The following is a 17,799-nucleotide window of genomic DNA, read 5'->3' as shown; positions in this document are numbered from 1 at the left end:
CCTTGGTCAGAAAAGTTTTTCATCTGTCCAAAAAAAGCTTCACGTGAAAGTATCCGATTGCCATGCACAAATAAATATTATGCGGGCAGATTTGGCACATGTGTAGTCGGCGTGTCCTACTCTTCTGCAGTAGTGTTATGGAATTCATCCAATATACATTTAATGTTTAGAAAAATAAAATAACCCGAGAATTATTTTTTTTAAAAAAAATGTGCAATTCTGCATTTTCTTTTTTTTTTTTTTTTTTTTTAAAGTGCAACCATCCGATTTAAAAAATTTTGAAGCAAAAAAATAAAAAAATAAAAATCATGAAACACACGAGAGGGAGATCTAAAGAGAAGGAGAGATTAAAATCTAGAAATACCTGATCTCTGATATCCAGAGTTATCTTGGCTACCCATAAATGAAGGTGGGGGTGAATAGTTGGCCTCGGATAACTTACTCAGATCGCAAGGAGGACTCGGTGGAGGTGGTAGTAGGGTGCTGTTGGGGCTGCTAATGTCCCCTTCAGCTACTAGTGTGAGATCTTCTTCATTCTCATCTTCTATGGTCTGTATAGTGTCCAAGGGCAAGTCTCTGGATTGCTTCTCCTTGCCGGGTTTATTCCGCTCTTGTACATGGGGTATTGGTGAAAGAGGGGCATTAAAGGGGAGATAAGGTTTCCTGCTGCCAGCTTGCGAAAAGTCTGCCCTGTCTCTATTGTCCAAACCACCTGATTTCAAAGGTCTATCCGTGCACTTCGGTGGGGTCTCTAGCCTTGTGCCGTTCATTGCCCGGGAAGAAGGAGCTGCCTTATCTTCCCCGTCTTTCCTTCCAGTCCTTTTGTTATTGGAATTGGAAGCGGTCGGCCTCGAGGAGGCAGATTCGCCCGGAGTCAAACGGAGAAAGTCTGGGAGGACCAAGTCTTCTTTACGTAGGAGGCCACGCTGGTCTTCAGCTCTGTTGCTCTGGGCTTTTGAAATCATTTCAAAGAATGCTGAGGAAGAGAATACCAGGCGATAATATTTTTACTTGGTTCTACAAATGCACAATATTATAGTGGGCAATATTTGTTTAAAGGGGAGACATGAAAATATCAGTCCAATGTGGTCCAGCCTAACTGGCTAGAGATCAACCACTCTGGCTAGCTAAATTCCAAGGCTCAGTCTCTCCCAATCTTATCATTTCTTGCCATGTCATTGTCTGATCTAAGTTAAGGTGCCAAATAAGCCTTTGTGTTTATTTTAAAGGGGAACCATCGCGAAAATGAAAATGTAATATAAGCTTCCTCATACTGAAATAAGAAACTTTCTAAAAACAATCAATTAAATATTCTGCATAGTTTCTGAAATAATCAAGTTTATCTTCACTATTCCTCTCTCAGCATCTGTTTCTCTTCATTCTGTCTTCATGCAGCAGTTGAGTGTCAGATATTCATTGACAGTTAGATCCAATATATCTTATAGGGGGGCTCCTTTCCTAGCAGATGTATTAGAGATCACTCAAATAACTGATTCCAGTACAAACAAAATCTAAAAAAATAACTGCCTTTTTCACAAATCCTGCATGTAGAGAGACATGATGTCTGGTGATTTAATAGAGTGAGCTCTAATACATCTTCTAGGCAAAAGGAGCCCCCCTATAAGATATATTGGATCTAACAGTCAATGAATATCTGACACCCAACTGCTGCATGAAGAGAGAATGAAGAGAAACAGATGCTGAGAGAGGGATAGTGAACATAAACTTGATTATTTCAGAAACAATACAGAATATTTAATTGGTTATATTTACAAAACTTCTTATTTCCATATGCTGAAGCGAATATTAAATTTTCATTTTCGAGATAGTTCCCCTTTAAGAAAATAATTTATATTCTGTGCAACTTTAATTGTTGTGTAAGGTCTGCAGCACATGGGGTGTTCAACTGCCGATGTGCCCCATTGGAAAACATAGGAGGTCAATAGCTTGTACTTAGTGGCGGAACTACCGGGAGGAGCAGGGGGTGCGAGCGGGCCAGGGGCCGCACCCCCTCAGGACCCCCTGGCAGCCTGTGCGCCACTGAAAATGTGGGCCGTATGGAGGGGGCGGTGCCCAGCTGCGTGTCACGCACCAGGGCCCTCCCCCCTCTAGTTACGCTACTGCTTGTACTTCCCATGCAGATATTTAGGAAACATTATCACTATTGTAGACTCAGCAGTAAAGGGACAAATCATCACACAGGAAAACTTGAGGCACTCACTACCGACAAAATGGAAAACATAAGGAAGCAAGTCCCTCTTATTAATACTGTATATTTAACCTTTGTGTTTCTATACATTTAACTTCTAAATGATAGATCATCCCCTAGCAGCTGCCAGCAATTATCTTGCACATCATTGGCCGACTATGATTCAGCTTGGCAGAATGAACAGACCAATTAGCAATTGAGGGCACCGGCACAGGTTCTACACCCCTGTAACCAGAAGTCCAATAGTTGAGCTCTATGTCCACTTACCTTCTGCTTCATCCAAATTGATTTTTTGCTGTCTTTTTCTCCCCGTCCGAACAACGGGCTCGTCTTTATTCAGTAGTCGAACATCTCTGGAACCCTTTCCATTTTCCCTTTTCATTCTAATAGAGGCAGACTTTACCAGGGGCCTGTCCTCTCCCTGCTTTTACGAGGAAAAGAAGAGGAAAGGTTTGCTTGAGATAGCCTGGGCTTTAATATCACTGAGCAGCTGCATAGACCTGCTATTGAATTTGAATATAATATATAATAATAACTGAATAGGTGTCAGCGTATTGTGTCCATCTTGTGTGAGTTGGTGACAATAAAAATGCTCAGTGTGCTCTAGGCTGCTGTTCAGAGTAAAAGTAAGTGATATGTTAGTACAGGTATGAGATCCATTATCAGGAAACCCATTATCCAGAAAGCTTCGAAAGGATGTCTCCCATAGACTCCATTATAATAAAATAAGCCAAATTTTTTAAAAATGATTTCCTTTTTCGCTATAATAATTAAACAGTTGCTTGTACTTGATCCCAACTAAGATATAATTAATCCTTATTGGAAGCAAAACCAGACTATTGGGTTTATTTAATGTTTACATGATTTTCAAGTAGACTTAAGGTATGAAGATCCAAATTACAGAAACCCCAGGTCCTGAGCATTCTGGATAACAGGTCCCATACCTGTACTAGAAAGGCCACAAAGAAGAAGGAACAGGACTGACCGCTGATGTGGGACTTCTGGGTCCACTTATCACCGTGGGGCTCGTTTTTAACACGGGTGGCTTCTGTTTCTCTGCAAATAAAGAAGAGGTAAAATATTCCAGCAGTTTCAACAACCCTGTCCCACTTCTGCTTATTCAGTCAGGGAAAAATGCATTTCAACATGGGGAACGCCATGAAAGCTCTGAAATACAGCAATGCTAATTTAGCAAAAACACACTCTGATTTTTGATTGATTTGCTTTTTTTTGTATCTGTAATAATAAAAAAGGTGAGTATCTTGGTATTTAAATGCTTTTCATGTATTGCCAGATTGCTTGGGTTTCATAAGGCTGAAAAACCGAACAGAAAGTTCAGACCTAAAAAGGCCTTACAAAACCGAACATCTGGCAAACCTAGCCCACCTTTATACAAGATGGAGAGCCCTCATATAAAATGACAGCCTAAAATTTATAGACTAGTTTTAATATTAAAACAGGAGAAAGAAATTCATTCCAGCAATTATATGAATGAAACTGTGTGCGCATATTATGGGCCTAAAAACTCCCACAAAGATGAAGGCTTTTAAAGCTCATTAAAATGACATTGTGAACTGAAAAGAAGCAAAGAATCACTGGGCGTTGCTTTTGGTTTCCAACTCGGCAAATTTTAAAGGGATACTGTCATGGGAAAACATGTCTTTTTCAAAACACATCAGTTAATAGTGCTGCTCCAGCAGAATTCTGCACTGAAATCCATTTTTCAAAAGTGCAAACAGATTTTGTTATATTCAATTTTGAAATCTGACATGGGGCTAGACATATTGTCAGTTTCCCAGCTGCCTCCAGTCATGAGTAGGAGAAACAACAGCCTGTCAGAAAGCAGTTCCATCCTAAAGTGCTGGCTCTTTCTGAAATCACATGACCAGGCAAAATGACCTGAGATGCACCGACACACCAATATTACAACTAAAAAAATACACTTGCTGGTTCAGGAATGAAATTTTATATTGTAGAGTGAATTATTTGCAGTGTAAACAGTGTCATTTAGAAATAAAAACTACACCATAAAAATCATGACAGAATCCCTTTAACCTTAGTGGAACAGTGGAACATCTTTATCCTAGATTCTGACACTGGATGAAAACAGGTACCAGCACCGCTACTCACCTTTCCCTCGGAGGTTCTCCTTTTCTTCTAAAACCACACGCTGGCCATCCAGATTGGAGATGGGAAGACCCAGGTCAAGGGGCTCATGCTCCCCACTCTATGGTTATAACAGATGCAAATTAGTTTCATGGTACTGCAGTAGGCAAGCTGTGATCTCTATTATTTTGGGTTTGGGTGCAACCCAGATGTATTAAATTTTACGTAATAGTACTATATAATACTGAATTTAAAGGAATTGTTCAGTATAAAAACTGTAAATAAATAGGCTGTGCAAAATAAAAAATGTTTCTAATATAGTTAGTTAGGCAAAAATGTCATGTATAAAGGCTGGAGTGACTGGATGTCTAACATAACACTTCTTCCTGCTTTTCAGTTCTCTTGATTTCCACTGATTGGTTACAAGGCAGTAACCAATCCGTGACTTAAGGGGGGCACATGGGTCATAACTGTTGCTTTTGAAACTGAGCTGAATGCAGAGAATCAATTGCAAACTCACTGAACAGTTATGTCCCATGAGGCCCCCCTTATAGTCACTGACTAACTCAGAGTTAGAGAGCTGAACAGCAGGAAGTTCTGGCTATTATGTTACACATCCAGTCACTCCAGCCTTTATACATGACATTTTTGGCTCACTAACTATATCAGAAACATTATTTATTTTGCACTATCTATTTACCCAGTTTTTGTTTTTACACTGAACTGTTCCTTTAAATAATTTCCCAGAGAGAGACAGCAAGAAATTAGAGCAGAGTATTCACTTACAAGCCTTACTACAAGTTCACTAAGATTCAGTCCGTATTTAGCGACCACAGGCCGCAGAACCTCCGTCACAGGCTTGGTAGGTTTGGCTTTGAGGCCCACAGATCGGTTAATTGGAACAAGATCCAACCTGGGGAAATAAAACAAAAACACTGTTATTTATCACATTAAGGAAAACCACATAAACAAATGGCCTGTAGCTGATGCCAAGGCATATGAAGGACAAGATGCCAATGTATTCGTATTTTCCACTGTATTTTGAATATATATTTTGTCATTTATTTACCGAAATAAAGTTCGCTTTTCTATTCTGAGATCCCGAGATTCCAGAATGCTGCTGTCCTGGCTCAACACAAGCGGCTTCATTGCAGGAGACAAACAAAAAAAATGAGAAAATCACCTTCACGTGTTTTAATGAGCATTTATTTGTATACAATAAAATAAATATTGTAACATACATAGGGGGGAATTCACAAAAGCGGAGAGAGCCTATTTTGGAGTAAAAGTGGTGGTAAACTGGTGTAAAATACTTTCTCCATATTCACAAACAGAAATCCGCCTAAATTCCAACTCAACCGCCACTTTTTATTTTTTAGTGAAAGAAAGACCGTTTACAGACACTTTTATGAATTTGTCTTTCAAATGACATTATGGTGCAAAAACGACTTTTTAAAAGACATTTTCTACCGAAATTTTAAAAATGGAGTTAAGATCAGTTTAACTCTTCCCCATGTGTCAGATCAATTCTAATATAATCTGCTTTGCTTCACCCAGTCTTCATTTCACACCTCTTGTAGGTGCCCCATTGGGTATTTATTAGAATATTTATAGGGATTAGCGTTTTATAGTCAGGGCACAAGATTCTGCCTAACTCTATAGGTGTAAAAGCCTCATTATCAAAACGCTGATAAAACAATAAAGTGTATTTTATACAATTTGATGAGGGATGCACCGAATCCACTATTTTGGATTCGGCCGAATCCTTTGCGAAAGATTCGGCAGAATATCGAACCTAACTCTAATTAGCATATGCAAATTAGGGGTGGGAAGGGGAAAACATTTTTTACTTCCTTGTTTTGTGACAAAAAGTCATGCCCTCCCCGCCCCTAATTTGCATATGCAAATTAGGATTCGTTTTGGCCTGGCAAAAAGGCTGAAAAAGGCAGAATCCTGGATTCGTGTATCCCTTAATTTGATATGTAAAATGTTTTTAACTCAAACTTGCATTATTTTACTAGTTTTAGCTTAATTAATGAGGAAATATTAGCAATTTGAGTGAATATTTTATCTAAAGGAACAGTAAAGCCTCCCAGCCATTTTTTTAGTTTTAGCAGCAGACACTTAACCTAAAATAATAAAACATTTCTGATACAAATCCCAATATTGTGCAAAACAGTATTTCTTGTATTTAGACCATTATATCTTGTTACAGAATTTGCAGATTTAGAAAGCCCAGGTTATCCCGGAAAAAATAATGTATAATTTTACTTGGTAAAATAAAACCCCTCCCCCAAAAAATTCCAGTTTGATGGCTGACTGACAGGTGTAGTAAGAGCTAAAGATGAATTTAAAAAAATGTTTTTAAAATGTCATTCAAAAGACAAAGTCTGAAAACGGTCTGTGTTTAAAAAGACAAATTCACAAAAGTGGAGTGGAGGTTTCTGAATTTGGTGGGAAATCAGACCTTTTTATCTCTACTTTTATTTTGTCTCAATATCAGCACTTTGTGATTTTATTTTAGAACCATGGGGACACTTGCGAAGTAAATGACTAGAGATGCACCGAATCCAGGATTCAGTTCGGGATTCGGCCGAATCCCTTTGCCGGGCCGAACCAAATCATAATTTGCATGAGCAAATTAGGGGTGGGGAAGGAAATCACGTGACTTTTGTCACAAAACAAGGAAGTAAAAACAGTTTTCCTGTTCCCACCCCTAATTTGCATATGCAAATCAGGATTCAGGATTCGGGTGAATCTTTCGCAAAAGATTCGGAGGTTCGGCCGAATCCAAAAAAGTGGATTCAGTGCATCCCGATAAATGACACAAGGCCTTTGAACGTAATACAGAAAGTGCAATATACAATCAGTCGGGGACTTGACTACTTTACTTATAGTTCTAGGCACATTAAGTACCTTATTGCCGCCGATTAAGAAAAGATCAACAGCGGCAATGTTGAATCCATGTTTCTCGCACAGACCACTCAGCATGTCCTTAATGGAGAGCCCAGGTTTAACCAGCATCGCACTGGAGGAACCGTCTGGGAGACTAATGTAACACTGCTTGGAGGACTTCTCTCTCTCTTGTACGGAGGACACTCTCGAAGATTCCAACTGGAAAGAATAGATGGAGCATAGTATCAGAAACCATCAGCCAAAAGCTGGCCATAGACGCAAAGATCTGATCGTACAAATCGAGGATTCGTACGATTTTCGGAACATGTGTGGAGAGTCCCGACATTTTTCGTCCTGGATCTTCATAACCTAAATCTACTAGGAAATCAATTAAACATTAAATAAACCCAATAGGCTGGTTTTGCTTCCAATAAGGATTAATTATATCTTAGTTGGGATCAAGTACAAGCTACTGTTTTATCATTACAGAGAAATAGGAAATAATCTTTTAAAATTTGGATTATTGGATAAAATAGAGTCTATGAGCGACTGCCTTTCCATAATTTGGATCTTTCTGGATAACGGGTTTCCGGATAACGAATCCCATATTTGTAAAACATCACCTGGTCAAAGGGAGCAGATACAACTTTTGTATTTGGGCTACAGTGAAGATATCTGGCCAAACAGTAACACCAAAAAAATGAAAGTCTTTTTTAAAGCAAAGAAAATACAATGTACTGTTGCCCTGCACTGTTAAAACTGGTGTGTTTGCCTCAGAAACTCTACTATAGTTTATATAAACAAGCTGCTGTGTAGCCATGGGGGCAGCCATTCAAGTACAGGATACACAGTAGATAATAGATAAGTACTACTATAGTTTATATAAACAAGCTGCTGTGTAGCCATGGGGGCAGCCATTCAAGTACAGGATACACAGTAGATAACAGATAAGTACTACTATAGTTTATATAAACAAGCTGCTGTGTAGCCATGGGGGCAGCCATTCAAGTACAGGATACACAGTAGATAACAGATAAGTACTACTATAGTTTATATAAACAAGCTGCTGTGTAGCCATGGGGGCAGCCATTCAAGTACAGGATACACAGTAGATAACAGATAAGTACTACTATAGTTTATATAAACAAGCTGCTGTGTAGCCATGGGGGCAGCCATTCAAGCACAGGATACACAGTAGATAACAGATAAGTACTACTATAGTTTATATAAACAAGCTGCTGTATAGCCATGGGGGCAGCCATTCAAGCACAGGATACACAGTAGATAATAGATAAGTACTACTATAGTTTATATAAACAAGCTGCTGTGTAGCCATGGGGGCAGCCATTCAAGTACAGGATACACAGTAGATAACAGATAAGTACTACTATAGTTTATATAAACAAGCTGCTGTGTAGCCATGGGGGCAGCCATTCAAGTACAGGATACACAGTAGATAACAGATAAGTACTACTATAGTTTATATAAACAAGCTGCTGTGTAGCCATGGGGGCAGCCATTCAAGCACAGGATACACAGTAGATAACAGATAAGTACTACTATAGTTTATATAAACAAGCTGCTGTATAGCCATGGGGGCAGCCATTCAAGCACAGGATACACAGTAGATAACAGATAAGTACTACTATAGTTTATATAAACAAGCTGCTGTGTAGCCATGGGGGTAGCCATTCAAGCACAGGATATCTATGGTGTATCCTGTACTTGAATGGCTGCCCCCATGACTACACAGCAGCTTGTTTATATAAACTATAGTAGAGTTTCTGAAGCAAATACACCAGTTTTAATAGTGCAGGGCAACAGTGCATTCTATTTTCTTTACTTTAAAAGACTTTCATTTTTTTGGTGTTACTGTTCCTTTAAGCTCTTTGCTGTGAACAGAGTTTCCCCACATTCAGACAGCTGGTAGAGCAATTACAAGCAAATGATTTTTAGTGTACACACAGGTTAAATAGACGGCACTAACAAGCATCTGCTCTCTGAATTATAACAATTGAATTTAGAGCTCTTCTATACATTGGCTTCTGTATAAGAAAATGATGGAAGTTCAATTCTGGCCGTACCTCGAGTGCATTTCCATTAGAGCCGCAGTTAATCAGCTCAAGACTTGCTGAGGAAGACACAGAGCCCTGCGATCCCCGTCTCCTGATGTTCCCTCCGTTGATATGGGAGCAATCTGGGATGGAGGTTGAAAGACAATTGTGAGCTGGGAGAACAATCAAGGAAAAGGAAAAGAATATTTTGGCCTAAAACTCCACTGTTGAGGGAAACCCAATGGCAAAAGCAGAAGCTACCGCCTGTCAACAATCATTTTTTGTTCATGTTAATGACAGGAGGCACAGGGCTATTGGGTATTTCTCTTCTTTAGCCCAAGGGCAGAGACACACGGGAAGATTCAGGGCAACTAATCACCTCTTCTTCAGGCAACTAATCTCCCCGAAAAGCCTTCCCGCCGGCTGGAATCTAAATCGTAGGCAGGATGGCACTTGGAGCGCTTCCTTTTAGTCTCCTGAAGAAGAGGTGATACGTTGGCGGGCGACTAAATCTCCCCGAATTTTAGCGTGTGCCCTTACTAGGGATGCACCGAATCCACTATTTAGGATTCTGCCGAATCCTTTGTGAAAGATTCTGCCGAATACCGAACGGAATCCAAATTTGCATATGCAAATTAGGGCCAAGAAAGAAAAAAGTGTAAAACATTTTTTTTTCTTTCTATTTTTGTGATAAAAAGTCATGTGATTTCCCTCCCCGCACTAATTTACATCTGCAAATTAAGATTCGGATTCGGCTCGGCCAGGCACAAGGATTCGGCCGAATCCTGCTGCAAAAGGCTGAATCCTGGATTTGGTGCATCCCTCACCTTACCCAAGGGCAGTGTCGGACTGACCCACAGGGATACCAGGAAAAGTCCCTGTGGGCCCAGGTGTCAAGGGACCCTCATGCTGCTAAACATTTGGCCTATTTCATGGCCATTCCCTATTTCTATGAGAAAAAGAGGTGAAATAGATGTAATAATGGATTATAGTGTGTAAAGAAAAGAGACTAGGAGAATAGAGGTTGAGTGAGGAGAGGAAGAATAATAATAGTACTGAGAGTGGGCCCCTGGTCTAAGATTTTTTGGTGGGCCCCTGGTGTTCCAGTCCGTCACTGCCCAAGGGTAATCGCACAATGGCTACTTTGGGGGCTTTAAGCACTAGATTTTTAGTAGCCCGAAGCAGCCCTCCCAGCGTTCATGCATTATGGATTTCCCAAACTACGATCACTTGACAAGTGCTTGGCAACCAAATGACACTAAAGTCGACAGCAGGCTTCTTTGGCATTGGTATTGCATATTGGTATTGCATTTTCAGGATATTAATCAACATGGAGCGTAAAAATCCTAAAGCAGACCAGTGTTCCATTACCCTAGAGCAGGGGTCCCCAACCTTTTTTACCCTTGAGCCACATTCAAATGTAAAAAAAAAAAGCTGGGGAGCAACACAAGCATATGAATATTCCGGGTGCAAAATATGGGCTGTGATTGGTTATTTGGCAGCCTCGGTGTGGACTGGAAGCCTACAGAAGGCTCTGTTTGGCAGTACACCTGTTTTTTTAAGCAACTAAAACTTGCCTTCAAGTCAGGGATTCAGGAATAAGCAACTTCATTGAGGCCACTGGGAGCAACATCCAATGGGTCGGAGAGCAACATGTTACTCACGAGCCACTAGTTGGAGATCACTGCCCTAAAGGCTCATATATCACAAACCGATTACACTAATCACAAACACTGCAGCTGTTTTTTGCCTCCTAAGAACTCTCTTTTAACTCGCATTGTCGAATCACAAATGTTAATGTATCACCCAACCCCCTGTAAGACTATCACCAAGATCTTTACCATTGGAAATGTCCCCATTCTCTCTTTTCCTCTGGGACTTCCCAATACTTTTACTTCTCGACCAAGAGAAAAACGCCCCTTTCTTCTTCCTTTCGTTATCGTCTTCACCTCCAGACTCTTCATTGAGGGACCTTCCCGATCTGGTTTTCCTACTCAGCTGCTGCTTTCACACAAGGAATTGAACAAAGCACATTTATAACAATGCATAATCTTCCAGCCGTGATATTTTATCTTGCTCTGCATGTATGGGAGGGCGCGCTGGAGAATGGCAGCAGTTGATAAGCCAATATAAGAATTGTCATATTTACATGCTGCATTAGATTATGTCTTTTCTGCAGTGCAAACTCTGTATATAACAGCAACTATACCTCAAATAACCCACTTGTATTTGCCTATTGGAAAAATTAAGTGGTGACTATATGTGTATTTCCCTAGCTTCTGTGAAAGCATTATGGTTTAAGCCTGGATTAAAGTGGACCTGTCACCCAGATATAAAAAGCTGTATAATGAAAGTCCTTTGCAAATTAAACATAAAACCCAAATTCTTTTTTTCTTTAAAACATCCATACCTTTTATAAACTCATTTAAAAGTTTCAGCTGTCAATCATATATTGCCTTCCCCTCAGGCATAGAGGCGGGGCAGTCACTTCCTTTCACTTTCCATTCAGCACTTCCTAGATGTCACTGCTCTCCCCACATTCCCCCTCTCTCCTCACACTCTATAATTGTGTAGGGTACCATGCATGGGCATTAGCGCCCCAATTCTGGCACATACACTAGATTTTGGGGTGATAAACAACTTGCCTTGTCACAAAATGGCTCCTGCCTGTTTACTATGATTGTGAATTCCAAGACTGAAGGAAATTTAAATAATAAATATAGTTACATAGTTAAATCGGGTTGAAAAAAAGACAAAGTCCATCAAGTTCAACCCCTCCAAATGAAAACCCAGCCCCATACACACACCCCTCCCTACTTTCACATAAATTCTATATACCCATATCTATACTAACTATAGAGTTTAGTATCACAATAGCCTTTGATATTATGTCTGTCCAAGAAATCATCCAAGTCCCTCTTATAGTCATTAACTGAATCAGCATCACAACATCACCCGGCAGTGCATTCCCCAACCTCACTGTCCTGACTGTGAAGAACCCCCTACGTTGCTTCAAATGAAAGTTCTTTTCTTCTAGTCTAAAGGGGAGGCCTCTGGTACGGTGATCCACTTTATGGGTAAAAAGGTCCCCTGCTATTTGTCTATAATGTCCTCTAATGTACTTGTAAAGTCTAATCATGTCCCCTCACAAGCGCCTTTTTTCCAGAGAAAACAACCCCAAACTTGACAGTCTACCCTCATAATTCAAGTTTTCCCTCCCTCTAACCAGTTTAGTTGCACTTAGTCTCTGCACTCTCTCCAGCTCATTTATATCCCTCTTAAGGACTGGAGTCCAAAACTGCACTGCATACTCCAGATGAGGCCTCACCAGGGACCTATAAAGAGGCAGAATTATGTTTTCATCCCTTGAGTTAATGCCCTTTTTTTATACAAGACAGAACTTTATTTGCTTTAGTAGCCACAGAATGACACTGCCCAGAATTAGACAACGTGTTATCTACAAAGACCCCTAGATCCTTCTCATTTAAGGAAACTCCCAACACACTGCCATTTAGTGTATAACTTGCATTTATATTATTTTTGCCAAAGTGCATAACCTGCATTTATCAACATTGAACCTCATTTTCCAGTTTGCTGCCCAGTTTTCCAGTTTAGACAAATCACTCTGCAGAGTGGCAGCATCCTGCATGGAACCTATAGTTCTGCACAATTTAGTATCATCTGCACAAATAGAAACAGTACTTTCAATACCCACCTCCAGGTCATTAATAAACAAGTTGAAAAGCAAAGGACCTAGTACAGAGCCCTGCGGTACTCCACTAACAACACTGGTCCAATATAGTGCGAGTAAACTTTATTTTGCTCAACTAACATGATAGAAAATAATTTGGAATTATTTCTTAGGATGACAGGTCCCCTTTAAACTGCAAACATCTTAAACTTGGCTGTCCCCACCCTGCGTTATCCATTTCCCTCCCATTGTGTTATTATTCAGCAGAGTCCCAGCAGAGTAGTGCAGTGCCAATGAGAGTATAAAACAGCTGAAAAGGCCCCGAAGTGGAATTCTCCTTAGTAGGCAGGGATGCCATCAGAAACAGCATTTATCCAATTGTGCCATCAGCCCAAGGACCACCAGTAGGACAACCCAACTATTAACTATTAGGTTAACTGCCCCCAATAAAGAGAAACAGGGCATGTTATTACCAGAACGACATCCAATGCAGAATTAAAAAGCAATGATCAGTGGCGTAAGTAGATATTACTGGGCACCACAGCAAATTCAATTTAGGGCCACAAAACATTGATAAGTTGACCTTTTCTCCCAAGATATATTAAAATTGTTACTTAATTGGGTCCTTACTGGGACCACTACCGTTTTGGACAGAACTGGTTTATGCTGTCCAAATGGGCCTCAAAATCACAGCTCTACAACCATCTCCTGCTCCTTATATTAATAAAGTCATACAGTGTAGCAATAAAGATAAAGATGCAGTGCCGGCAGGTTGAAAGTCGAGTACCTTTTTCGGGGTTGAGATGTTGGATCGCTCCGAGCTGATGCTGTTCTTTGATGTGGGGCTGCTGGGAATCTCCTGAGGATCAGGGAGTGACCGACCCTCAACTTCTGCCAGCATACATTCCTGGTACAGGCGAGATTTCAGAAACCTTGTGTAGCTGTCAAACTTCATCAGATTAAATATCTAGAGCATAGAAATAATGAATAGTATTATTATAAAATACAAGGTTCCACAAGAGAGCTAGAGAAGAGGTGACTCTTGGCAAAGTAGGTGCCCCAAACAGAGTCAGAAAGTAAAGTGCTGGGGTTCGGACAGTAGTCATGTGCCGTCCATTTTGTCTGCAATGATGAATGGGAAGCAAGAAAACGGCAGTACCTGGAGTTGCTGCTCTTTAAACATATCCGGGTGAGGAGCATTGAGCACATCGTCGGCCAAGTGCGCTTGACTATCAATGTTTACTGGAGTTGTTGCCTTGTTGCTCAGGAACTTGTTGAAGATTTCCCGGGCTCTGTAGGAGAGCTGTGAGAGAAATAAGTAAATATCTATTATCTGGAAATCGGGTTATCCAGAAAGCCCCAAAATATGGCTTTAATATTTGCTACAGTCTCCTATTTAAACATCATCAAAAAAGCATTTGTTTTAGAATAGTTTCCTTGCAGTGGATGATAAATAAGTTGAATGAATCCATATTGGCGGTAGAACAATCCTATTGTGTTTTCTATATTATTTTAGCGACCTTAAGGTATTGTGATCCACATTACAGAAAAATCTAGGTTACAGAAAATCTTCATTATAGGAGAACATCAGGTCCCAGACATTTCTGGTAACAGACTCCCATAGTTGTAGGGGGTTATTTATAAAAATGACAATTTCTCTGATAATTTTATTTAAAAAAGTTAGAGCTAACTAGAATCCACAATTTGACCTTATTTATTATTGAAAAAGCACTATTTCATCGGATCAGGGAAAAACTCAAACTCAAGTGAAAATCGAAATCATATGATATTGATTTTTCTGACTTTTTTCCCAAAAAGTCAGAATTTTTGCCCAAAAAGCACAAAATAGTTGGATTATCTGGCTAGTTCCAGCACAGACCACAGAAACATCCAAATAGGATAGGGACTTCTCCCACTGACATATGCAACCTCGGCAGGTCTGAGATGCCGGATTTTCGGATTCCGACTTTTTCCATTGTCAGGGTAAGTTTGAAAAATTAGAGGTTTTTTTTGTTCCACTAAAAATTCCGATTTTATGGTTACATTGGCTAAAATTTTTCAAGTTTTTTTGGATTAGGATTTTAATAAATAAACCCTGTAATGTGCCATAAAATTGCTAAACTCATGGTTGGTGTACAGGTATGGGACCTGTAGAATGCTCGTGACCCGGGGCTTTCCAAATAACGGATCTTTCCATAATTTGGATCTTCATACCTTAAGTCTACAAGAAAATCATGTAAATATTAAATAAACCCAATAGGCTGTTTTTGCTTCCAATAAGGATTAATTATATCTTAGTTGGGATCAAGTACAAGCTACTGTTATTACAAGTATGGGACCTGTTATCCAGAATGCTCGGGACCTGGGGGTTTCTGAATAACTGATATTGCCATAATTTGGATCTTCATACCTTAAGTCTACAAGAAAATCATGTAAATATTAAATAAACCCAATAGGCTGTTTTTGCTTCCAATAAGGATTAATTATATCTTTGTTTGGATCATATACAAAGTACTGTTTTATTACTACAGTGAAAAGGGGAAAAAATTTTTTAAAAATTAGGATTATTTGGAAAACATTTTAACGTATGGGAGACAGCCTTTCCGTAATTCTGAACTTTCTGGATAATGTGATTCTGGATAATGGATCCTATATACAAGACTAATTACACAACAGTTCACACAAGTCCTAAAGCAAGGTCAAGATGAAGTGCTCAGGTGACTGCCCATAATGCACCAGTGGTAGGTAGAAAGAATAGTGGATAGCCGGTATAGATGGACAAGATGGAGACACCAGGGCAAAGATGAAGACAGCAGGGGTATATAGAAACAGTAGGGCAGGATGATTTGAGCACGACAGTAAAGGTGGCCATACACGGGCCGATAAAAGCTGCCGACAGACCGTGTCGGCAGCTTATTGGCCCGTGTATGTGGCCCCCACGACGGGCTTCACCAATCGAGATCTGGCCGAAAGTCGGCCAGATCTCGATCGGATGGGACAAAAAATCCCGTCGGATCGCGGCCGCATCTATTCGTTGATGCGGTCCCACGATCCAACCGCCCGTTAGGCATCGTTGGGATCAAGGTGGGCATATCGGAGGGAGATCCGCTCGTTTGTCGCCAAACGAGCGGATCTCTCCATGTATGGCCACCTTTACACTCAGTGTTGCCGAATCTTCAGCTGTTGAAACACCCACCAACAAGTAATTGAAAACGTTACCTCATTCTTGTCATGGACGGGAATGCGGCTGAAATATTCACAAGATTGCCAGAACAATATATTTTCTTCACTAAATTCTTTCTTCAAAAACTCCTGTATTGAAAGAAGAAGTCATGTATAAATAGGTCGATTGAAAGTGGTAGAATTCCCCAAAAGCATAAAATGGTCAGACTTGTCCTCATCAATACAAAGGCAAGAAGCAATGCAAACATAAAAATACATGTAGAACATTCCATTTGATTAAAGGAGAAGGAAAGGCTTAAACTAAGTAAGCTTTATCAGAAAGGTCTATATAAATACACCAGTAAACCCTCAAAGTAATGTTGCTCTGACTCCTCTGTCAAAATAAACACCACATTTCTTTCCTTCTATTGTGTACTCATGGGCTTCTGTATCAGGCTTCCTGTTTTCAGCTTAAACCTCCAGGGCTAGGCTTGAGCATGCTCAGTTTGCTCCTCTCTCTTCCTCCCCTCTCTGCTGTAATCTGAGCCAAGAGTTATAAGTGAGCAGGGAGAGAATCAGGCAGGAAGTGATGTCACACCAAGCTAATATGGCAGCTGCTATCCTAACCAAACACAGACAGTGTCTAGAGTTGGTTACTCAGGTATGGTAAAGCATTCTAAAGAATAAAAATTGCATTCTAGCTTGCACTATTGTGGCTAATCTATTGACAATAAACTGCCTTGGTAGCTTTCCTTCTCCTTTGAAGACCTTAAGTCATCTTCTATATTCAGCAGCCCGAACAAACTAAGAGGAAAAGGTTCTATTAGTTATAGTCATACCACACTATTCAGTGCTGCCATATACACTAACACAGGTGTTATCTGACCATCAAGCCCACAGCCTTTATTTATTAATGAAGACTTTTGTAGCAGTGTGTATGCCATTGGACAATCCTAAAGAGAAAACGGCCATTTTTAACCAGGCATACGATTAGCTGTGTTCACACACACACACACACACACCCCCCAAGGTCACACATACATGCTAGGTTTGATGAGCCAATCAACAGACAGAGTTCGGTCAGGTGATCTCTCAGGGGAGCAGACAGACTATCACAAAACAGTGGCTCAAGGGAAGTAAAAGCGCAATACTATACCTACAATGTAGGTCCCTATAAAAAGATATTGCATAAAACAGCTCATATGTAAAACCCTGCTTCGTGTAAATAAACCATTTTCATAATAATATACTTTTTTAGTAGTATGTGCCATTGGGTAATCATAAATAGAAAATTGCCATTTTAAATATATATATATATATATAAATATATATATTAGACAAGAAAAAGGCAGCACTCGTATCAAAAAGTGAAAAAAGTGTATTTAAGTTAAAAGTTCATTACATGACGTGTTAGTGGCAGCACATCTCTCTGCCTGCGACGTTTCGGGCCTGCAGCGTGCCCTTTCTCAAGCATAACACCCTGCTATGCTTGAGAAAGGGCACGCTGCAGGCCCGAAACGTCGCAGGCAGAGAGATGTGCTGCCACTAACACGTCATGTAATGAACTTTTAACTTAAATACACTTTTTTCACTTTTTGATACAACGAGTGCTGCCTTTTTCTTGTCTACTCTGTATTTGTATGGGAAGCCTACGGAAGTCTCCCTAAAGGCGCTGCACCAAC

The 17,799-nt window shown here is 40.1% G+C and overlaps 1 protein-coding gene across 4 annotated transcripts in view; it reads right to left on the bottom strand.

The window, feature by feature from the left end:
- Positions 1 to 233: 233 nt before the first annotated feature.
- Positions 234 to 17,799, bottom strand: part of rgs12.S (regulator of G-protein signaling 12 S homeolog) — a 100,670-nt gene continuing 83,104 nt past the window's right edge. The window contains 12 exon segments of one of the 4 annotated variants that reach the window (NM_001096137.1): positions 234 to 976; positions 2,477 to 2,630; positions 3,195 to 3,265; positions 4,340 to 4,436; positions 5,102 to 5,228; positions 5,385 to 5,458; positions 7,232 to 7,429; positions 9,295 to 9,407; positions 11,106 to 11,265; positions 13,743 to 13,922; positions 14,115 to 14,258; positions 16,175 to 16,267. In NM_001096137.1, the coding sequence (NP_001089606.1) occupies positions 348 to 976; positions 2,477 to 2,630; positions 3,195 to 3,265; positions 4,340 to 4,436; positions 5,102 to 5,228; positions 5,385 to 5,458; positions 7,232 to 7,429; positions 9,295 to 9,407; positions 11,106 to 11,265; positions 13,743 to 13,922; positions 14,115 to 14,258; positions 16,175 to 16,267 (2,040 nt within the window). In that variant the 3' untranslated portion in view covers positions 234 to 347. 4 annotated transcript variants of the gene reach the window in all.

The sequence above is a fragment of the Xenopus laevis genome, chromosome 1S, assembly GCF_017654675.1.
Source record: "Xenopus laevis strain J_2021 chromosome 1S, Xenopus_laevis_v10.1, whole genome shotgun sequence".
In the NCBI taxonomy this organism is placed as follows: Eukaryota; Metazoa; Chordata; class Amphibia; order Anura; family Pipidae; genus Xenopus; species Xenopus laevis.
This window is presented reverse-complemented; position numbering and strand designations above follow the sequence as displayed.